Source organism: Manis javanica, chromosome 10 (assembly GCF_040802235.1).
Source record: "Manis javanica isolate MJ-LG chromosome 10, MJ_LKY, whole genome shotgun sequence".
Classification (NCBI taxonomy): Eukaryota; Metazoa; Chordata; class Mammalia; order Pholidota; family Manidae; genus Manis; species Manis javanica.
This window is the reverse complement of record NC_133165.1, coordinates 95,568,800-95,592,039: the sequence shown is the minus strand read 5'-3', so window position 1 is coordinate 95,592,039 and position 23,240 is coordinate 95,568,800. Positions and strand designations below refer to the sequence as shown.

At 39.0% G+C, this 23,240-nt stretch overlaps 2 protein-coding genes across 13 annotated transcripts in view; one reads left to right on the top strand and one right to left on the bottom strand.

The window, feature by feature from the left end:
- Positions 1 to 4,761, bottom strand: part of VEZT (vezatin, adherens junctions transmembrane protein) — a 65,959-nt gene extending 61,198 nt beyond the window's left edge. For 6 of the 7 annotated variants that reach the window (XM_073213644.1, XM_073213646.1, XM_073213645.1 and 3 more), the window contains exon 1: positions 4,617 to 4,761. In XM_073213644.1, coding sequence (XP_073069745.1) covers positions 4,617 to 4,652 — 36 coding nt within the window. In that variant the 5' untranslated portion in view covers positions 4,653 to 4,761. The remainder of the gene's footprint in view (positions 1 to 4,616) is intronic. The other variant, XM_073213648.1, reaches the window with a different exon arrangement.
- A 128-nt stretch (positions 4,762 to 4,889) lies between these two features.
- FGD6 (FYVE, RhoGEF and PH domain containing 6) overlaps positions 4,890 to 23,240 on the top strand; it is a 106,387-nt gene continuing 88,036 nt past the window's right edge. For 4 of the 6 annotated variants that reach the window (XM_073213639.1, XM_073213642.1, XM_073213638.1 and 1 more), the window contains exons 1-2: positions 4,890 to 5,159; positions 11,258 to 13,661. In XM_073213639.1, the coding sequence (XP_073069740.1) occupies positions 5,105 to 5,159; positions 11,258 to 13,661 (2,459 nt within the window). In that variant the 5' untranslated portion in view covers positions 4,890 to 5,104. Of the gene's footprint in view, positions 5,232 to 11,257; positions 13,662 to 23,240 lie in introns of all 6 variants that reach the window. The other 2 variants (XM_073213641.1, XM_073213640.1) reach the window with 1 other exon arrangement.

Here is a 23,240-nt window from a genome sequence, read left to right as displayed (position 1 = left end):
CTGATCCAAGTGGGTGGTACCTGTGATGGTTTGCCCTTGTTGGAAGGGGCAGGGGTGGAGCCATTCCAACTGTACACAGAGGAAATGGGAGAATAGGGTTCTAGGGGAGCAATCCTCAAGGTAACTTTGGTCTCAATACCTGCCAGGTCTCCATTGGTTAAGGTTTTGGCAGCAGCTCTAGGTGCTGGGGTAAAGGAGGAAGGAGAGGAGGGAGGAGGCTCGTAGCTGAGCCTCCAGTGTCAACAAAGGCATAAAGGGGGTTCTAAGCAGGCGAGCCTGGTGGAGATCCAAGAGCCTCATCAGGGGCCAAGAGGAAGAGGCCTGAGTCAAGGTCTGGCCTCAGAGAGACTGCCAGATTTGTTGGGAAAGATCATATTGGGTCACCCAATGGGCTAAGGCAGCCATGAGAAAAAAATTGCCACGATGGGAAAGAGGTTCTGGCCATGGGCTCTCTTGCTCCCACAGATGCCTGCGTGGGCAAGGAGAGGCGGGTTCGAGGTCCTGGTTAGGTCAGAACTGCAGATCTCATGCAGAGTAAACATCTCCATTACCCTCTAAATGGAAAATAGGGCAGACTCGACAATAGAAAGAATTCTGAGTGCAAAAGGTACAACGGCTTATAGAATCAAGGTGAGTCAGAAGGCTCTTAGCTTCCACTGGGAGCTGTTGATGAAGAAAAGAGTAAAGGGAGAAATTTCAGGCCATTCTGGGTGACATTCCTGAGGACCTGACTGTGAGCTGCCTCCTAGGGAGAGATACCCTGCAAGGTGAGCACAAGTGGGGACTACCTCTGGCTAGATCTGGTGGACCTCTCACGGCCAAGGGGATCATTAGATGAGGTCTCTGGAGGATCTCCCCAGAACAGGTAGAGGGAAGGGAAGCCTACTGTAACAGCAGTCTTAAGATCAGTGGCCATCCTATTGACTTTTAACTGGCTGCCCCAGGCCAAGCATTTGATAGTGATGAGAAGGGTCTGATTAGCTAACCTACCGATAATACAAAAAGTCTACATATCCCCACAACCCATGTTATTTAAGCCTCAACTCTATCATTACCAAAGGGGATAATTCTAACGTCACCATAAAGATTCTTTGCTTAACTCAGAAGCACAGAGGGAAAATTATTTTTCCTCTCCCATATTTCCAGTTTGTAAAATCAGTCCTAGAGCACAAAAAGAGATAGTAAGTTGCTTGACTCATTTAGAAGGTAAGCAATAACAATGGTCATGGATTGGAAGACTCAATACTGTAAAGATATGAGGTCTCCCCAGATTAATCTATAGATACAAAGCAATCCCAATCAAAATTCCAGTAGGTTTTATTTTCTTAACTGAAACTGACAGACCAATTCTAACATTCATTTGGAAATACAAAAGACCAAGAATAGTCAAGGCAACGGTGAAAGAAAATAAAGCTGGAGGGTTTCATCCTACCAGATACTAAGACCTATTTTGTAGTTCAATGTGGAAAGGATGGTCTGTTCAGTAAATGCTGGGTTTATTTTACTGACACCATGTGGGAAAAAAGTATGTTGAACTTTATTTCATACCATTAAAAAAAATCAGTTCCAGATGGATGGCAGATCTAAATGCAAAAGGTAAAAAAAAAGCTTTTAGAGAAAATATCTTTGTGACCTTAGAGTAGGCAAATATTTCTTTAAAAGCACTCATCATAAAACAAAAATGTTTAATTGGATTATAACAAAGTTAGGAGCTTCTATTCTCTGAAAGACACTATTAAAAGAGTACCACACATAGCCCAAGATATTTGAGGTACACATATCCAACAAGGACTTGTATGTTGTATATGTGTACTCTTTCAAATTGGTAACAAAAAGAGATAAACCAATAGAAAAATATGGAAAAAACTTGAGTTGGCTTCACATAAGTGCAAGGGTCCATAAACATATAAAAAGACTCAATTTCTTTTTCAGGGAAATGCAAATTGAAGCTTAGAAAAGATAAGGATACACATTCACCAGAATGCTGAGTGAAATTGGCAATTGTTGGTGAGCACAGAGCCACTGGACCTTTCATGCACTGCTAGGAGTATAAACTGGTACAACCACCTTGGAATGATGTTCAGCAATATCTACAAAAGGTGAATGTATACAATTCTTATGACTCAGTAATCCTACTTCTAAGTATATATCCAACAGAAATATGTTCAACAAAACACATACCAAAAGGTTCACAGAAGCACTATTCATAATAGTCTCAAACTGGAAACACCCCAAAACCATTAACAGTAGAAGGGATTCATAAACTATCATATATTCACATGGAATATTATGGAGCAATAAAAGATGCTCACATGACAATATGAACCTAACAAACCAGAGAAAAAGAAATGAGACAAAAAAGAGCATATACAAATGGAATTGCAGAGTGTGTAAACTATAAAAATAGACCAAACTAATCTAAGTTACTGTAAGTCTGAATGGTGGTTATCTTTAGGATGGGGAGAAGTGACTGAAAGGGAGCAAGAGGGTAGCTTTTGGTGTGCTGGAGATGTTTTCAGTTTCTTGATCTGGGTGCTCATTACACGGGTGTGTTCAACATGTGAAAATTCATCAATCTGCACATTATAACTTGTGCACTTTTCTTAATGAACATTGTGCTGCAATAAAAACTTATATGCCAAAAAGCAAGTCAATTAAAAAGTAAACTGGAAAAATATAAGTCTAAGTAATATAAGAGGAATTAATATAGGTCAACTTTTAAGAAGTTAGCCTCCAATGAGAAAATGGGCAAAACATTACAGAAAGAAATGCTCAAGCAAAACAATAAAAATCGCCCCAATAAATGCACAACAAATAAATTAGAACAATGGAATGCCTTTTTTTCTATCAGATTAGCAAAGATTAAAGGAAACTAATAAGGCTGTTGGGGAGAATTTGGTGAAACTAGTATCTTATTCTCAATAGAAATATGAATTGGTATAATCTTACAGCATAAGTCTTAAAAAATTCATAGTTTCTGACCACTTAGATTTCTTTCTAGAAATTGTTCTACAGAAAAATCAGTTTCAGTTAAAGATGCATTGTGTCAGTATTAATTACAATGGTATTTTGAAACACTATATCCAATGATGGGAAATGGGTTATATTATGATACATATACATGATGGAATGTTATTAATAATGTTTTCAAAGAGCAATGAATAGGAAAAGACTCATGATAAATTTAAGTGAAAAATACATATAAAATTCTATGTGGTATGATATCTTTTGTATTAGAAAATATCACACACTTAAACATATATCTGCATAGAAAAAAGGCTGTAAGAAAATACATTACAATGTTAATACTGGCCATCTTTGGGAAGCAAGGTAATTATTTTAATTTTGTGGCTTACTTTCTACAATGAAATGGTTCTTTGAGCATGTATTACTATTGTATTCAGAAATCTAAGAAAATCACAGGGTAAAAAAAGAACACCCACCTAGTTTCCCTTACTCTAGAAATCTAAGCAACCTAGATTTTTGTCTTTACTTCAGCTCCCACATTCAATCTCTTAACTGTTCTCTCAATTTTACTTCAGAAGTATCTGTCCAAGCTATTATTCCATTATTTCTTGTCTCATTTCCAAAATTCAGGTGCTTGTCTTCCCTATGAAACTCGAGTCCAGGTTCTTCATTTTGGAAAATAGCCTCATCTTCCACTACTTCTACATTCTAGCCACATCAAAACACTTTATACAGTGACCCTTACACTCCAGCCCCTAAAAAATCCATCCTCCAGTGTCAGTTTGTGCATTTTTCAACATTTATCATTCTGCACTGTTTAGTGCTTAGCTCTTTCATTGAAGAGAATGGGCCATTTCTTTTTTAAAAATTCTTAAAGTCTAGTTGGATGAGTAAATGTAAAGCGTACATATATGCCACATATACAAGGGTGTGAGTTTTAACATGTTTGATAGATGAACGGCAACGAGAACACTAGACGCACCCTTCCGCCCGCCCCCCATTCAAGATGGCAGAGAACGTCTTAAAATAGTCCCACACAAAAGCACTCACAACCCGGAGCCTCGAGTCAGAACCGGCTACACCTAGCGCGCAATAGCAAAGGACAAAAGAACCTAGATGCTGAGATGCTTGGCCGTCACCACCCACAGTAGGTCCTACACACAGATATCAAACAGTGTTAGAAACCTGGCACCTGCTGCCTTCATTTTGACAGCCACGCCTCAGGTGTGATGCGTGCCCTAAAGCACTTTGGGATAATGATCCTAAAAATCGAGGATGAAAGAGGGGGAGGAAAGAGGTATTGATTAAGTATGCCAAATGCACCACTGGGCCCCGCCCCAGCAACGGTGCAGTCCCCGGCGGCGGGTCCACCCCCGGGGAGGGTACTGGCGGCGCTCTCGGCCCCTAGCCAGGCAAGACTGCCCAGGCTGGGCATTCCGGGAGCGCTCCAGGCGGCAGCCGGCCGCAACGACGGCGCCCCGGGCTACACCTGTCAGGCTGCGACCCACGCTAGGCCCGAAAACGCCGAGGCGGACGGGAGCGCCACCCGATTCCGCGTCCCGGGATCGGCCCCTCACATTACCTCCTGGCCTTCCCCTTCGTTCTTCTCAAGCAAAGGCAACCCACACCCCCCGCCATTTTCTCCTTACCTCAAAAACCACCTCTTCGTCAAACTCCGGTGTCATCCTTCTCCGCCATGCCACCCGCCTCAGCACGATGGGAAATGAAGGCGAGAGAACAGGCGGCACCCAGGGTTTTGCTCCTGCCGGTCCGGGTGTTCAGAAAACTACAATTCCCAGCGTGCCTCACAGCCCACGCCCCCTTTTTAGGCCCACTTATTGGAAGAGAGGATGGGCGTGGGGGCGGGAGCAGGATGAAGGCCGAGCTCTCTGATTGGAGAAGGCTGGGGCTTTTGTCCGCCTTCTTCGGCCGCGGCTAGCACGGGGCTCCCGGAGCAGTGATTTTGTTGGGGCTGGAAGGGGCCCGCGCTGGCGAGGCGGAGGTGAGCATTGCTCGTGCCCGCGCCTGGCTGTCCGCCCGCCTCTGGCCGCTCGCGCCTGGGAGCGCCGCTGGGTCCCTGGAGCCCGCTGCATCCTTTGTGCGGCGCGCGGGTTGTGCTTCTCGCCCGCGGAGCGGAATGCGGGCGCTGCGGGGGCCCTTTTCTTCTGCCCAAACTCTTGAGACAATGGACGGTACGGGAAGCACGGACTGAGGGGGGCGAGTCGGGAAGCGAGCTCCACGGGGAATCATGACTTCTGCCGCGGGTAGGTGGCGGGGCTCGCGCCGGCTGCTGGAAAGTTTGTAGTGAGCGCTACTAGTCTTGAGCTCGGGAGCAACTTTTCCCTCTGGGGTAGGTTAGCGGTGTTCTCTCTACCCTTTCCGAGGATTTTGGCAAGTTCGGAACACGGCGTTTGCTGCCGGCTTTTCTCGTCCCTTCCTGCCAAGGGGGACTGTTTGAAAATCTTGGAACCTCTTTCTTGGAACCTCTCTTTACTGGGAGACTGTGTTGGCGGCTCTTTGCGCCAGGTGAAATAAGAAATGTAAAAATGGTGTTTGCTCGGCTCCCAAAATTTAAGCGACTTTGCGTTTGCGTGTGAAATAATTTCTCATGTTAAGAAATAAGTTTTTCTAGGAAAGGTCAGTGTTCCCGGACTGTTGAACTCGACGATTGTGCTGAATCTCTTTGAACCTAGTATGAACTGGAAACCCTGACCCTTGTTAAGGAGGTTTAGATGTCGTTTCTCCTGTCCTGGTATTTACCTCCCTGTTACCTTAGAAGCAGAGGAGGAAAATAGCCGATGGCAATTTTTTGCTCATCTTTACACAATTTTTACGGATATTTCCCCCCTCTTTCTACCAGGTTAGTGTAAACAAAGCCTTATTTTCTGCCTCCCATAGTCCTTTCCCTTTATCCAAATGACAAAGCCTGTATTTACCTTTGTGTGGATTTTGAGCCATTCTGGACAGTGTATTTCTAAACATTTTTAAGAAACAGTTCTTAGTTTCCAAAATAATTACTAAATTGGTGTTAAATTCACTTATAAGAATATAGGTTAATTTCTAAACCAGAACTTAATATTATGTATTAAGTATTACAGGGTGTTTTTATGTTTTTGTCACGTAGAAAGAAACTTTCATTAGAAATTTTACAGTAAACTTTTCCCTGTAAAGCTTTTCCTCCAAGTTACTTCCAGATTAAATTGTCGTTGCTTTTTTGGGCATTTGTTTTAAATTCTTGCAGCTTGAAACGCAAACAGCACGCCAAGTGTTCCGATTTATATTATTTCTAAAGCCTTGCTGTATTGGAGTGTTGCACTGCTCGGTGTAATCAGATTACACCTAACAAGGCAAGAAGTTAGCCAATAGAATTCGAAAGCAAGGAGTGAAGTATTCCTGTGGTAGGATTCTTGAAGATGTGGATCTTTCGTTTTTGATGTTATATGTATGTATAGATGATACGTCGTGATACACTGTGGGAGTTACACTATTTATAAATTTTCTTTTCCTTACCAAAAGGAGGCTTTCTGCTTAGTTGAGGTGAATTATATTTGTCATCCTAAATTTTTGCACTTCACCTTTGTTCAAGTTTCTTTATCGCTGAACCAATCTAATTTAAATTTTGAAAAATTTCCAGCTAATCTTAGCTCTCCATTCTTTTGGAGTGTCAGATCATTTGAAATATTTATACCTTATATATATCCGTTGTCAATTCTAGTACTAACAGTGTATAGTGAAAAGGTACAGAAACATTTAATTTGACTTTTAAATATGTAAACCTGATCTAGGGCTCAGTCTGGAAGTTTATGATTCTTTCATGTGGTACTCTAGAATAATGCAAGCTATTTCTACATTTTATCAACTTTGTAATTAAGGAAATCCACAGACATTTTTGTGGTGTTTAAAAGAGGGACGCTTCCTGTTTAGCTGAGTTAGTTTTTAGCATGGCTTGCTGAGATTCCTTAACTACTTTTTTGCTCATCCATCTGTTAAGATTTATTATAATTCTCATGTCTAAGTGGAGAATATGGAAGAGATCCGGGGCTTTATTTCCAGCCCATTCATATAAAATTACATGTTCATCTTTCTTACAAGCTGTTTATGATGCTTTTTGGAACAATTATCAAATACTTTAAAACTTTAGGAAAGTTATTTGCAACTGGGGGAGGGGATGTTTAATTATATTGAATTTAATCTGTGGTATCTGAGATGGTTGGTTTAACTCAAGAAAATAAGGAAAATATAGACCATCTTAAGATATATATTCTGAAGAACTTGCTTTCTTTTTCTGCAACTGTGGAAGAGTAGGCCCATAGTAGAGATTTTAGAATTATGCTAATCAGGTTATGAAAGAGGAGAGATAATTACAAGTGTGTGTTTTGTATCTTTTTGAACATGTACAGCCTCATTAATGCCTCTTTCTCCGGTCCAATAGCTAAAAAAGTACACACTTGAACTCCAGCCATCTGTGTGTAACAGATGACAAGAATGTTTGTAATAGTAAAATGGTACTAGTGCCCTACTTTCTTACCTTATTTTTCCCTGGAGCCAAACAGCTGTATAAATAAAAGATTTGCTACTTTGCTCTAAAAAGCTTTGGGTCTGTTGATACAGTATTAAGATCCAAAGGTGCTGGATTCATTTACAAACATAATGCACTTATTTCAAGGGTTTTACATTGGAGCAGACCAAAATATAATGGCTTGCTATTTTTTGAGTTGTGTTTCTTTCAAAATAGAGCCACTAAAAAAAAAATAATGATGATGATGATGAAGGATTTCAGATTTGGCTGTATCAGTGACTTCATGGAAACATTTATTCTGACTAATAATAACCTCTTCAAAAATTCTGTCTGATTTCTGCTAACTTTTCAAAAATATTAGTCTACATTAACATGGATTTTGATTTTTTTTTTTAAAGAAATACACTACCGTAAATTTGCCATCTCCATCGTTTTTAAACAGACAGGACAGTCGCATAAATACTTTACATATTGTGCAACCAATATCCAAAACTCTTTAAAAATCTTGCAGAACTGATTTTTAAAAACTATTTCAAAAAGCCCCAGAGTTTTTAAGAATGGCTTCAGACATGAAATCAACACATTTTGTCAGTTTGCATTACCTTGAATTAGATGGAAAGTTGGGAAGAGGCCTAGGGCATTCATACTTTGTCTTAAGATCAAGAGTTTAATTTAATAGACTGTTAACCAAGCTTTGTCATTATGCTTTGAGTAGTTTTACTATTTTCTTCTACCTAAAAAAAAAAATCGAACAAAATAGTAACATGCTTATTGAATAGCTAACTGAAATTGTATCGCTTTGGGAATTTGTATTAAATTATTTTGGAAATACTTCATTTCCTTTTTCATCACAACATTATACCTAGGAATTGGGTTAGAAGTCATTTGTTATTCATATGATCATAGTTGAATGTATATTATTAGGAGTTTAGGAAATTTTTGGTTGGGTAAAAGGAAGTAGGGCGCCCTACTCTTTTTTTTTTTTTCAGTTCCCTGTAATATCTTCCCGAGAGTTGTGACTAATTTCCTTTGTTGAAAAGAAAATCATCACTAAATGAAGTATCAAAGCCACTGTGTATTCAAGTATTTAAACAATGTCCTGCAGATATTTTGAAACATCTATGTTTATTTTTATTCAAGAACAAATTAAGTTTTTATTAAGCCTTAGATCCTGTTGAAGGAGTATGATAATGACTAACTAGTATGATAACTGATATTATAGGTGGAAAAACTTAAAAGACCATAGAAAAAAATACAAATGTTAAGGTTCTGTATATCTTCATTTTACAGGTCTTTTGTATGAGGCATTTACTAGGTTCCTGTAGGCTAGGAGCAGGTCTGTATAAATCTACTAGTAGTGTAGTAGGAGCTGATAAAGTACTTTTTATATAATGCCAAGGAAGAATTGCTACAACAAGAATGACAGTCACCTTATTTTTTAATTATTATTTTTTAAATTATCAAACATACATCACAGTGATTCAGCAGTCCCCCCTCTCCCTCCCCTGCCCACTTCCCTTCCCCCTTGGTAACCACTAGTCACTTCTCAGTGTCTATGAGTTTAATGCTGTTTTGTTCCTCCTGTTTTGCTTCAAAAAATAAGTGAAATCATATGGTTTTTATCTTCCTCCACCTCATTTATTTCACTTAGCATAATACCCTCTAAATCTATCCATGCTGTTTCAAATGGCAGGATTTCTTTTCTTTTTATGGCTGAATACTATTCCATTGTGTATGTGTGCCACATCTTCTTTATCCAGCCATCTATTGATGGGCACTTAGGTTGTTCCATATCTTGGCTATTGCAAACAGTGTGGCAATAAACATAGGGGTGCATATATCTTTTTGAATCAGAGATTTTGCTTTCTTTGGGTAAATTCCTAGGAGTGGAATTACTGGGTCAAATGATATTTCTATTTTGAGTTTTTTGAGCAACCTCCATCCTACTTTCCACAGTGGTTGCATCAATTTGCAGTCCCACCAACAGTGTAGGAGGGTTCCCATTTCTCCGCATCCTTGTCATTATTTGTTGTTTTTGTCTTTTGGATAGTGGCCATTCTTACTGGTGTGATATCTCATTGTGGTTTTAGCTTGCCTTTCTCTGATGATTAGTGATGTGGAGTATCTTTTCATGTGCTTGTTGGCTATTTGCATTTCTTCTTTGGAGAACTGTCTGTTTGGGTACCCTGCCCATTTTTTTTATCACGTTATTTGTTTTTTGGGTGTTGAGGCTTATGTGTTCTTTATATATTTTGCATGTTAACCCCTTATTGGATATGTACTTTATGAATATATTCTTACATACTGTAGGATGCCTTTTTGTTCTGCAATGGTGTCCTTTGCTGTACAGAAGCTTTTTAGTTTGATGTAGTCCCACTCATTCTTTTTTATTTTGTTTCCCTTGCCCAAGGAGCTGTGTCCAGGCAAAAATTGCTCATGCTTATATTCAAGAGATTTTTGCCTGTGTTTTCTTCTAAGAGTTCTATGATTTCATGACTTACATTCAGGTCTTTGATCCATTTCGAGTTTCCTTTTGTGTATGGAGTTAGACAATAATCCAGTTTCATTCTCTTTCATGTAGCTGTCCAGTTTTGCAAATACCAGTTGTGGAAGAGGCTATCTTTTCCCCATTCTATATTCATGGCTCCTTTATCATATATTAGTTGACCACATATGTGTGAGTTTATATCTGGGCTCTCATATTCTATTCCATTGATCTGTGGGTCTGTTATTGTGCCAGTGCCAAATGGTTTTGATTACTGTGGCTTTGTAGTAGAGCTTGAAGTTAGGGAGCATAATTGCCCCAGCTTTGTTCTTCCTTCTCAGGATTGCTTTGACTATTCAGGGTCTTTTTTGGTTTCAGATGAATTTCATAGCTATTTGTTCTAGTTTATTGAAGAATGCTGTTGATATTTGATAAGGATTGCATTGAATCTGTAAATTGCTTTGGGCAAATGCTCATCTTTTAAATGGACTAGAAGAGTGGTTATTAATGAAGGATATACAACGTAATCACTTGTAGAACTTAAAGGAGATACAGATGTCCAAGGCTCTACACCCAGCAACTCAGGTTGAATAGATCTAGGGTATAACCTACACACAGACTTTTTAAAAAATAAAGCTCCATGAAGGATTATAATGAAAATTCCTAGCTGCCACCACCTGCACAGAGAAGCACCAAATTTATTATGAGTCTTGAATAATACAGAAGAATTACTTTTCAGTTTTTAAGTTTGGAAAATTTCTGTTGTCTGTAATCCTTTCTAAGATTGTTTTGGGGTTCTAGTGAGATAGATCATTGATTAATTAAAGACATTTATACAACTACTGTCTATCACTGAGGTAGAAGAATACTACTGCTTATTGATATGAGACACTTAAGGGTTACATTGACATACAACTTAGGCAGATTGAGCTCTTAGCACTCAGCAAATGAACTAAAGTGCTTTCTTCTACTATGCAGGTCCCAAGCAGAAGCCAATTATTTCATTTCATGCCAACTGAAGATATGCTAATCTATTCCAAAGTTAGAAGAAAAACTGTATTGTGCTTACTAAGAAATGTACAATATATGCAGAGGCATGTGTACTGGAATTGCGGGCAATTTAAGAAATTTTCAAAAGTAATATTGACTCTGTATCATGTAACATAATCTACCCAGTGAAAGCAAGTTCACCATATTGTCAGAAGTAAAAATGTTACCAAATTTAATCATTTAGCATCTTCTGCTTTGTTTTTTTTGTCACCGAGTTATTATTTTTTCCTTTCTAGAGATTAAGAAGCCACCAGTGGCCCCCAAGCCAAAGTTTGTCATGGCAAATAATAAGCCAGCTCCACCTCCTGTTGCACCTAAACCCGATATTGTGATTTCTAGTGTTCCACAGCCAACAAAAAAACTCAAACCAGCAATAGCCCCAAAACCAAAAGTCCTGAAGGGTTCACCTGTTCAAGACATTGGACAGTCACCATCAAGGAACCTCATCGTGAACCTGGAAGATCATAAACAGGAATTACCTGACAGCACTGATGATTCTAATTGCAAAAGCCAGAGCAGTGATTATATTTTGCCAGTGTGTTCCTGCAGTTCTGATTGTATCCATAAGCTTGGGAAGAGACAGAATTTGTGTGTAAAGCAGCTCATCTTAGAGCCTCTGGAAATGCATGAAAATTTAGAAAATGGTAAAATTGATGAGTTGTCTTCATCTTTAAAAACAAGGAATAAATATGATCCTAATGGTGAAAAGATCAAGAGCCAGATTGGAGTAGTTTCAAAGGCAAGCGTTCTAGAAGAGAAGCTCAAAGATGTTTTAATACAACGAACATTACCTTTTATTTCTCCACAGAAGCATGTGTCCATAGACAACACAGAAATAAATGATGGCTGTAACTCTAACAGACAATTCAGAATTGAATTTGCGGATTTGTCACCTTCCCTGTCCAGCTTTGAAAAAGTTACTGATCTGCACCATTGCCACGTACAACTTCCTACTGATGAATTTCAAAATTTTGAAACTTGTCAGGATGGAAGTGAAAAAAGCAGTACTTGCTTTCATTCATCTGAACAAGAAACTCTGGAAAATGGTAAAAGGAGTACTTTTTTGTATTCAGATGGAGTTAATAAGAAATCAGATGTCAAAGATCTTGATCCCTTAGAAATTCACTTAGTACCATATACCCCCAGATTTCCAACTCCCAAGCCCAGAAAGATACGAGCTGCTCGTCTGTTACGCCAAAAGTATATAGATATTCCTAGTGAAAATACTGAAGAATCACAGAATTTAAACAGAAACTCTTCTTGTCTTTCTGAAGATAGTTTGAAAAACAGTAAAATCAGTGTTCATCAGAATGTTCTGTGTTACCAGGAACAGGTGGACAAAGGGAAGCCAGGAAATAAAAGTAAATTGAACGTGGACTCCAATGATGACAGACATATCTTGGTTAATTCACAGAAAACTATGTGGCATGACACATCTTCCTCTGAAAAAATGGAGACAGTGTTTACTTTGAGTTCTGACAGCAAGACAGTAGACGGTTCTAGTATGTCACTTCCTGTGGACAAAGGGACCAGTTTTATAAGATGCAGTACTCTATCTATGAGCCTGCCTAAGCAGCTCAAATTAACTTGCAACAAACATTTGCCTACTGCCTGTAACTTGGGAGTGTCCGCCCCTCTAATGCAAAAGGAATCTACAGTAAAAGATGAAAGTTCCTCAAGAATTATCCCAAAAAAACCTCAAAGACACAGCTTGCCTGCTGCAGGAGTGCTTAAGAAGGCTGCCTCAGAGGAGCTTCTGGAGAGAAGTTCTTATCCCTCAAATGAAGAAAAAAATTCAGAGAAGGCTCTAGAAAGAAAACATCTTCATCATTTGTGTGCCTCAAACCATGGTATGTCATCCTCCTTTGATATGCCTAAACAACCTTCAGAAAAGCCAGTGTGGAAATTACCTCATCCCATTTTACCCTTTTTAGGAAACCCAGAATCCTTAAAGTCTGTAACTATATCTTCAAATAGTGAGCCTTCAACTGCCCTGACTAAGCCTAGAGCAAAATCATTATCTGCTGTGGATATGGACAGGTGCACTAAGCCTTGCAAAGACTCTCAAAAGAAAACCTCTTTAAGGAAGTTGCTCAACCTGAAGCTGTCCATCTGTTTCATGAAGAGTGACTTCCAGAAATTTTGGTCCAAGAGTAGCCAACTTGGAGACACAGCCTCAGGCAGCCTCTCAGGTGGGGAGCAAAAAGGAATTGAAAGTGACTGGCATGGCTTGTTGGTGGAAGAGAAGAAAAGTAAACCCATCAAGGCATATTCTGCAGATAACTGTAATCTAGAATTCCAAAAGAAGAGGAAGAAATCTCGAGGTCAGACTAGTGCAACTAATGGACCAAGAGCTGAGTCTTTGGATGACCAGCTGCTCTCCAGGGAGTCATCATCTCACACACCTTGCAAATCTGTTACAAGTGGCTGTGCACCCGAGTATGAAAACATACGCCATTATGAGGAAATACCAGAGTATGAGAACTTGCCATTTATTATGGCTGTAGGGAAAACTCCAGAGTTGGAAAGGCAAAATTCCAGCAGCTTGGAGGATACTGACGCAAATGTGTACGAGATAGAAGAACCATATGAAGCTCCAGATGGACAGCTGCAACTCCGACCCAGATGTCAGCATTCCAGGTAATAAATACTTAGGTGCCAGACAGACACTGCACTTCATATGGATCACTGAAATTAGCCTTCAACACCCCTATGAGAAGGATAAAATCTCACACATGGAGAAAGATGGCTTGCTAAGAGAGTGGCTTACTGAAGCATATATTAAATTATTCCAAAGTGCAGTCTCCTTTTATCATATAGTTGGAATGGGTATTTGCTATGCAAGCTTGATGTAGCTGACTTATTTTAGTAGTGGACTCAGGGAATTTGAACAAGTAGTAGTATAGTTACTACAAGGAACACCAAGAAGAGAGAGGTACCCAGAGCCTCCAAGGCACCACGTCAAGAGTCAGAGCTGGAACCTAGGGGAAGAAGTTGGCCAGTTCAGTGAGGTTTGTTTGCCAGGTGTAAGAAATCTGTGAAGTTCATTGAAATCCATGAATTTACCTGTGGTTGCCCTTGTCAGGTAAAAACCTCTAAATTTGCAAATTTTACTTCTTTTTGAAGGTTAGCTTTTTTATTAACTGAAGGCTAATTACTGACTTCAGATGGATATTGGAAAAATGTAGGAAACATGAGGCTCTTCTCTTTTCTCTCTCACTCTATATACATCCTTCCTACCCCTGGTATACCTGCAGCATTTTTGCCCAGTCTTGATGGTTCAGTTCAACAATCATTGGCTTCATGAAGCTTCTTCAGTTACCTACTGGGAAGTGTGTACTTCCTATTCTGACCTCTCATTTATGCTGTGGTATCCTTACACGCATTATCTGTCTTATGGTATCACTAGTTACTGGTATGCCTGAAGTTCTGTGTTTGGTTTTAAGCTCCAGTAGTTATATACCTTTTTGTCTTGCATGAGGCCAGGCAAGGGGCTTAGTAGGGATGGATCAGTAGATGTCGGTTGGGTATATGAAAAAATCAAGGAAAAAGAGGCAAAGGAAGCGACCACTGCAGCTGCTTCCTTCTCTCTCCATAGTCACAGAGGGAGCCTTTGCCTTATATTTAAAGTGTTTTATGTTTAACACAAAACACATAAAACCTTTTCGAAGTCTTCATATCCTTCTTAGGTTACTAACTTCAAGTCTTTGAGCACTGTGTCTTAACGTGGGACTTTTGTTGAAATATTAACATATATGGCACATAGAAGAGGCTCAAGCAAAAGGATTATTGGATGGATTGAATAAATTAAAATGTCAAGCAAATTCTTAGTCAGTGTACCAAATAAGATAAACTGTTCTAAGTTCTTTTAACTTTCAGATGCTCTCCTAGCATTTTTCTTTACTTGCAATCTGCTCTACCCTTCTGCCTCTAACCCATAAAAGACTTAACTTCCCTTGCTTAGCTCATAGCCAGCTGCATTCTTTCTACAACTGCCTGCTTTCTGAACCTTAGTACTAGGCAAAATCCTTTTCCTGGGTATAAATATTTTGACAGAGAATTGGAGTTAAATATTGAACTTTAAAAACAAATTGTCTATATTCATGCTTGCTATTATTTCCATGGAACAGTCTTGTTGGTACTGTCCTTTTAACGTTCTTTTTGGGTTGTTTGTGTGCATGAGTGTGTGTGTGTGTGTGAGAGAGAGAGAGAGAGAGAAATGAATTTGGCTTCTTTATGGTATGCTACTATCCTAAACTAAGATAAAGTTTTTTCCTTGAAAATAGAGGCTTGCCCTTGGTATAAATTTTTTTGGTTTGTCATTATCATTAACACCAGCTGTAAACTTCTGGAGATTGTCATTTTTCTGGTATGCTTTTATGCAATTAGGGCACTGCTCTTCAGGTCAGGGGAGCCAGGTTGGAAGGAGTTAATGCACACAGCCAGCCAGTGCAGCTGGAGAGCATTCATAAAGAGGGTTCTTGCCACAAGACAGGTTACAGACTGTTAAGTAGGGCAGCCTGGTGAAGAGTGGGTGAGCTCTGCCTTTGAATTCGCTTTCCACAGAGGTTTTTGTTTCGGCCTGGAATGTGAAGCTAGGCTTGAGACTACTAAAGTGAGCCAGTTGAATCAAAAGCCTTCAGTCGCAGGGTCAGACTGACAAGTTTGCCTGCCTGGGAGGTTGTACCTTTTGTAAACAATGTTGAATAGGCAGAGAAAGCAAAATCCAGGCTTTCCTGAGGAGGTTACCTGAACACACTGAAATAAGGTAAATGAGAAATAGGGTATACATTTCAGGTGAGCCGAGTTGATTCAAGTAAAAATCCTGTTTGGTAGTCTGGCTGTTGAAATGTAGACCTGTGCCTTGGAATAATTAATTCCAGATCCAACATCCTAGGGCTCTTTAAATGATAAGAAAAAATACAAATGAACCCCTGTTTAAGATTTTCCTGTTGGAGAATATCAAGAGTATCCTTAATAGTTTTTCAACCCTCAGGGAAGAGATTCTGGATCTTGCTTAAGGACCTGGTTTTCCAGTCTGCATGTATAAACAGCCAGATTCTGGACTAGTAAACAGACATATGCCAAGCTTGGGAGCAGCCTCTGTGATCAACTTCTTTAGAGTATGGCTGTTTCATGAGTCCAACAGCTTAATATTTACACATTTGTAACAACATGTTTATAATTTATCAAGAATTGTAAGTAGTCCCCAGTTCCAAATAGGAATGTGTTCTAGTAAGTTCATGGTAGTTTGGAACTCACAGTGTATTTCCCAGGGAAACAGTTTTGGCAATGGGGATGAAGGGTCCCATTTAACCCCCAAGTTGTATTACCCACTATTGTACTGGCCTCCCTCTTTTCTTTGAGCTGCTTTCTGCTGAGGTGGGAGCCTTGGCCAGGGTGGGTTGGGCAGGGCAGTGTCGATGGAATGGATCCCCTGGGTCTGAGGCAGCAAGGTTTGTGGAAAGGGTGATGTGACTAAAGAATGAGGAAATGGGGAGCTGGGCTTCCTGTGAGAAAAACTGTAAGTCATTGGGTGTAATAAGGAGAAGGAAAGGGCTAGGTGGTTGGGATTTAGCATGCCGAGGATTTTCTTTCTCTCCTTTCCTCCTTATTACTGTGTTTTTCCCCCTTTCCTTCCCAATTCCTGTTTGTGTGACTCTGCTAATTGAGTTTCTGACCCCAGGCAAGGGTGAGTAGAAGAAACTGGGAGGGGGGGTGCTGGATGGGGTTAGAAGTAATACTGGGCAGCTCCACTGGAAAAGGATAACAGTCATCTCTGAATGTGAAGGAGGGTGAAGGGGATTCCCATGGCCATAGAAACAGTAGCTTTAGGTTTTCCCAGGTGGGTCATCATTTGCTCACTGCCCTGGTTTCTCAAAAGCAGTTTTGTCCAGAGTAAGATCGTGAGCCACTCTGGAGTATTCCTATGCATTTGGGATACAGTTATGAGCTCTCTTCCCTAAAATGTTTCGGACATAATTAACCTAAAAAACTTGCAGAAAAACAGAACTTTCTTCCTGGCATGCAGGTTGCTGAGTGCTCATTTACTACTATTATTTAAGAAATGTGATTTTTCATAGGGAAGTTCCTAAAACTTGGGCTTTAATATTAAAGGGGTAAAGACAATTTAGTGAAATAATAGTATCCAAATGTTGGAATTTTCCTCTTGAAATTGTGGCAGATTTCTTCATTCTATAACCAAGAAAAACTTTCCCTGGAAACTTTCCAGGTTTTTTCCTCTGTTGTTTTAGTTTGTTCTTATAATAAGCACTTCACAGAAGATGTATGTTAACTGGGTTTTCCTAGGTAACCTAGCAAGCCCTCAGTTTCTTTATTCCACAGGTTGACCACATGTCAAGCATTACAGGTTCAAAGGTGAAAGGGGGCACCTAGTCCCGAGGAGCTTCTGTCCAGTGAGGCAGCAGACAGTTAGAGGACACCGTGATTTTATTAATCCAAGCTTTGAGTTACACACCAAGTAGGGTATTAAAGATGACTTCACAGGGTGGTGACACTTGACCCAAGGTTTATACAAAGGACAGGACTGCATTTGACATTTAGGAGGTGTTGGGGAAGAAGAATTTTCCTCTATTCCTCGAGGTTCTTCTAGGTGCTTTAAGAATCAAACTAACATATGACAGACTAACAGGAGGAAAAAAACAAATTTAATTACATACCGATAGAGAATCCATAGACATGAGATTTCAAAGACAGGAACAATGAGGTATGTATGTCATCTTGAACTAAGGAGAAGGGGGAAGGGGTTGGGACTTCAAAGGAAAAAGGAAGCAATTCACAGGAATATGAAAGAGTAAATGTTTGGGAAACAAATGTTTGCTGAGCCACACAGAAACAATGGGACATAGAGAAGAATTTTAAAAGACTTTGCCACATTCCTCCCTGTTGACTACATGAGTTCACATTATAAGTTAGTTATCTAGGGTGATGGCTCTCCTCCTGGAGCAGTTCCTTCATACAAATTCTTTTTATGCAGCTGGGGGTAGGAGAAGGTCAAAGTGGTTTTCTGAGTCTTTTGGGCCTAAGGTTGTTTTCAGCTCCGACAGACTCTGCAGGCCACAGTGGCACATCTTGGGGTGGCCTGCCCTTGGCCCCTTGCAGAGGTCATTTTCTGAACATCGTAAGAGCAGTTTCATTGGTGCTCTGAGGGAAGAAGGCAGATTGCAGACCAGGCCTGAGAAGAGAGGAAGTAGAATCAGCAAATGTGGATTGCTGTCTGTTGAATTTTGCCCAGAAGGTCCCCATCATTTGACAGATTTGGATTTATCTTTTGGTTTTCCTCAAGTACCAGGATTCAAAATAAAATAAGCTTGAAAAACATTTATTTTTAATTAATTGGTAGTCCCTCATCTCTGATGAAAGAAAGTAGTAAGTATTTTGTTGTTTGCTTTTCTCCCATTTTGAACCCCAAACTGGGCTTTAAAGAGCTGGAAAGTAGCATTGCCAGTCATCTCATATCCCAGTACGGTATTTGTTATAAATTATCATGCTGGTCTAGAAGATGTGTCTCTTGGGTTACATTTACCATCTGGTGGTATTGTTAGATTTTAATATAATGATTAAGTATAAATTAATACCCCTAATGAGCATTTCCAGGTTACCGTGACACTGATAAGAGTATGCACAGTAGTAAGATGGGGGTTGGGACTCATACATCTCAATAGCAGCCCTTTCCTGTGAGTTATTTTCAGCATCAGCTCAGGAAATATAAAAAATTTGTATGGCTCTTCAGCTTTGTGTTTCTTGTGTTGAAATCATAGCCACACAGTTTTGGCAAATCTGTTTGTTTACATACTTACCCTACATTTGAAACTGCAGCCAGAGGCATTGGGTTTTATTTCTTGGCAATAAAGTTTTTATGTTTTCCTTTTAAATAAGTGTTAGGAATTAGGTAAATCACAGTGTTTTTTGTCCAGCTGTATTGCTTTGGTCTCATTTCCTGTCAAAACAGATAAGTGATATTTTATGCACATATATCCTGTCTTGCTTGGTAAAAATATATTGTTTTGAGACAGCTGATATTTGCACATTTTGGAGGGGAAAGGTGGCATAATTTTTAGAGTATAATTGATTGATTTTCCATTGCTGGATTTTTATTAAGTTTTTTAATAGTTAAAGTCTAATATTTTATAATTTAGCCAAGGATGTGAGATTCTGTTTTCATAAAATTTCAATTAATTGTATCAGTGAAACAAATTGTTTTGCAAAATGAGCTGCTGACTTATTTCCTGGAGAAATGTTCCAAATGTGAACCTTTTGGGAAACCTTCTGTGAACCAGATGTGGGGAGGGTGATGTGGAGGGCCCTCATTCTCTTTCTAACCATTTGTAATTCCTGTAAAGAGCTGATAGGTAAAGATAATCAGACAATCCATCAATTTGTGAATAGATTAAACCTACTAGTAGGATGTTTGGAAGTCAGTGCATTTTTGCAGTAGTAATAACATTTTGGTGGTAGAAACAACCGTGAAGTAGGAGTTAGCCTCACAGCCAGCCTGGAAAAATATATTTAGCTTCTAACATATGAAAAATGCAGGTAATAGAAAGTGAGACTGGCGATACTAAACAGAGCAGTAAAATTAAGTAAATAGTTTTTATGATTCTTAAATATTGGTGCATTCAAGGAGGAAAAGGTCATGTGTTGAGGAGGGAAATATGAAGGGGGAAGGGAACTGGATGAAGAAGTGGAGAAGATGAGCTTTGGCGCATCCGTCCTCCAGGTGGTTCAGGGGAATTCCAGCCGAGGCTCATGTTAGTAGGTAAGGGGATGAGTATGTTCACATTTCGTATTCATAAGCAATGCCTGTATTTGTACTTTAACTTTATGAGTTTTCTGTGTTCTTGCAGATATTTCCTTTAATAAATGCATCATCTTTTCCTGAAACATAGGTTAATTTGATACTTAGGGAAAGCCCTTTATAAAAAAGAAGACATGTCTGTATGAGCCTATTTATATATATTGTAATATTTTATTGAAACCATATTAGGTACAGAGAGCCATCTGAGTTGTAGCACATTTGGGTGTGGGAAGCTACAAAGAAGTACTGACCTTTTTATTAAATACCGAGTTTAAGAATTAAGTTCACAAATGGAACTGCCTAGTCTCCTGAGTGGTATGGAAAAACTACTTTGGTGGTTTGGTATGGGTCTGGTAGTTGTGTTTGTAGATCCCTAGAGGAAAATAAGTATTTGCAAGTATTTTTGATATGAGGCAGATAATCTGTCATTGGAGCTTTAAGAATTGGGTTAGCCATATAGACTAACTATGGATTAAAGAACTGATAGTATTTCCAGAGAGAATAGCTCTCTTCTGCAGTTTTCTTTCAGATTTCTCAGCACTTGTTTGCATGTATAATAGATCCATTTTGGTTTCATGTAAGTGTTAATTGGAGTAAGGTTGTTGTTGGTGTTTTCATATCCTTTTTGTATATAAAGAATGTGAATCAGGATGGTGGTGACTTCAGGAAAAATGAACAAAGATGAAAATGCAACTAGATGAGTGGCTTTGAGTCCTAATGTTCAAGGGTGTGTTTACCAGACTCTCCCATTTATCAAAGTATTTGGTTTCTGCTTCAGGAAAGGTGAAATAATAAACACTGAACAAAGAAAGTCAGTTTCCTCTGAATGTTTGGATAAAAAAATAAAAAGGAAAACAAACACATTTAGTCTTTTTATGTTTGAAATGGTATAATTGCTTGTTCTTTTAGCTCCTGTGGATTCTGTTGAAAACTTTTTTACTTATGTAGTATTTTTTTGAAGCTACTTTTCTTAGTAACATTTAAGGCAGTTGATATACTTTACATATGTTAGTATCATTCAAACAGTAGGAGTTAAAGAGTAGATTTGGTTTTTAATAACCTTAGAATAGCTTGTTTTTGTTTTTGTTTTAATATGAAAACCAGTTCTGATTTGAATTGTTTGGCAACTGTAATGTCAAGTTCAGGAAAGTAGATATAATGTATGTATAAAGAAGGAATAACTGATAATTTTTTTTCTGCTTTTCTGTCAGTCTTTAGATGTACCTACAATCACAAGTAAACAGATTTCAATTTAAATGAGCAGCTGTTTCACTAATTTTTCCTTCCGTAGCTCCACTGTTAGAAATATGAGGATAAAGCGCAGTTTCTTACTATCTCCCAGTTAAGAATGGGAAGGACTTGGGAGCAGGTAAGGGAGAGGTAAAGAAGGAGATCATTCACAGGTCCAGGTATGATTTATTTGGTAGCAAAAGTTTGGGTGAGGAAACTTAGGTGGGTTCCTTTGGGGTAGGGTAATTTGAAAAATCTGTAAATTCAACTATGTTTTTTAATGGTCTTAGGTTAAGTGTAGTCAATAAAATCATTAGGTGTTAGAACTAAAGTCATTATTACAAATCATCAAGCCCAGCAAGACTTGACTGTTCCCACACCTCGGAGTTGGGAAATTGCAAAACCAAGGTTCCAAATGGGTGTTTTAAAAATACCACGTCGCCCCCTTCTAACGCTGTTGCGGTAGCTTTGCAGAGAGAGTCCATGAAATTTGAAAACCCAAGTGAACAAATTGCTGCAGAAAGGTCCAGGTTTGCTCGTACATTGCCTTTTTTCCTCCTCTTAGAACAGATAGCAGGCTGCACACAGCTGCATATGAGCACATGATTTTATGCTCCTGTTTTTCAAATGGTGGTTTCAGGGGGGGTGAGTATTCAAATTAAGCAGAAAACTTTTTCCAACAAGTAGTCTGATACTACTGATATATGTAAAAAAAACCTTTCTTCTCTTCAGCTTTCTGACTCCCCATCAGTACAGTTTTTCCCCACTTCACCAAAAGCTTATCAACCAAACAATATCAAGGATAATAAGTAATGCTGTTAACATCAAATAGCATGGATTCTATGCTTTATAGTAATAGCCGCTATTCACTCAGTATTTCTGATAGGCCCTACATGCTAGGAACTTTCACATGTGTTAATTTAGTGCTTGATATCTTGTAAGATAGGTATTACCTTCTTTTACAGATAAGAAAACCAAGACCTAGTGACTAAGTAACTTGCCCAAGGGCACACAGCTAATGTGTAGGTAAACTGAGTAGGGAACCAAGTTTTTGATCCTGAGACACACTGATTTTAAATCAGAACATGTTCATATTGTTCTGTGCTATGAGGCACTGGTTTTGCCATTATTTATTTTTTTCATGTTTCATATTGGCAGAGGTCTATGAATGTGAATCGAGGGGACCACAATGGACAAAATATTAACAGGCCCCAGTTTTTTCACTGTCTAGAGGGGAAACACAGGGACATGTGCAGTGATATGTATATAGATATTAAAGAGCATTTTTAGAGGCCCCACATTTTCATGCAAGAAGAACTCATTGGTTGGAAAGCTTTTATGGTTAGGAAATAGATGTTTCAGTGGTTGGGAACTGAATTAATCATTCAAGGTTTGCATTTGGTCAAGTTAGTGGTGGCCACTATTCAGAGCATGTTAAAATGGTTAAAATGGTTCCTGTCATTTACTAGTTGCATGTGGGCATTAATGATGCAGAAAGGATAATGCCTTGTCTTATATTTGCCCACTGATTTACATGAGAGTTTTTTTTTTTCTATCTGTTATTCCTGTTCCTCATTTCATTCTCTGTCAAGTATTTTTTGGCCTCTAAGGCATTGTAGTTTAATAGTTAATTAGTATTTATAGATCCTCAAAGTAAATGGATTTGTTCGGCTGAAATACCTTCCATAAGAACATAATATCCTTATAATCTTAATAAAAAAATGTTTAAATGAATGGTAGGGGTTTTTTTCCCCAAAGAGGCAAGTGATACACTTTTTAGTTGAAGATTAAAGGAGGTAGGATTTCTGGAGCCTTTTGAGTTATGGGAGGGCAAGACCTGCAAACTGGGTGAGGGAGCACATTCAGCTGAGTCGTAGAGTGAGAGAAATTCTTAGATAAAGCACCACTAGCTTCATTCCTGGAGCTGCTGGCATGGGTCACAATCATTGACTCTGTCCTCCAAGAGGCTTGCAAAGGTAGAAAAGTTGAGATGTTGCTTTGTGATTTTTTAATTTGGCCTCTGTATTCATCCTGCCTAGGCTCAACTGAACTTGAAGGCTAGTCTAATTTTAAGCAAATAAATGCTGTAAATCATACCAATGAAAACACATTTGAATTCCTTCTGTGCATACCCTGCTGGGCATTTTAACACTGTGTTTTTGCATAAAATA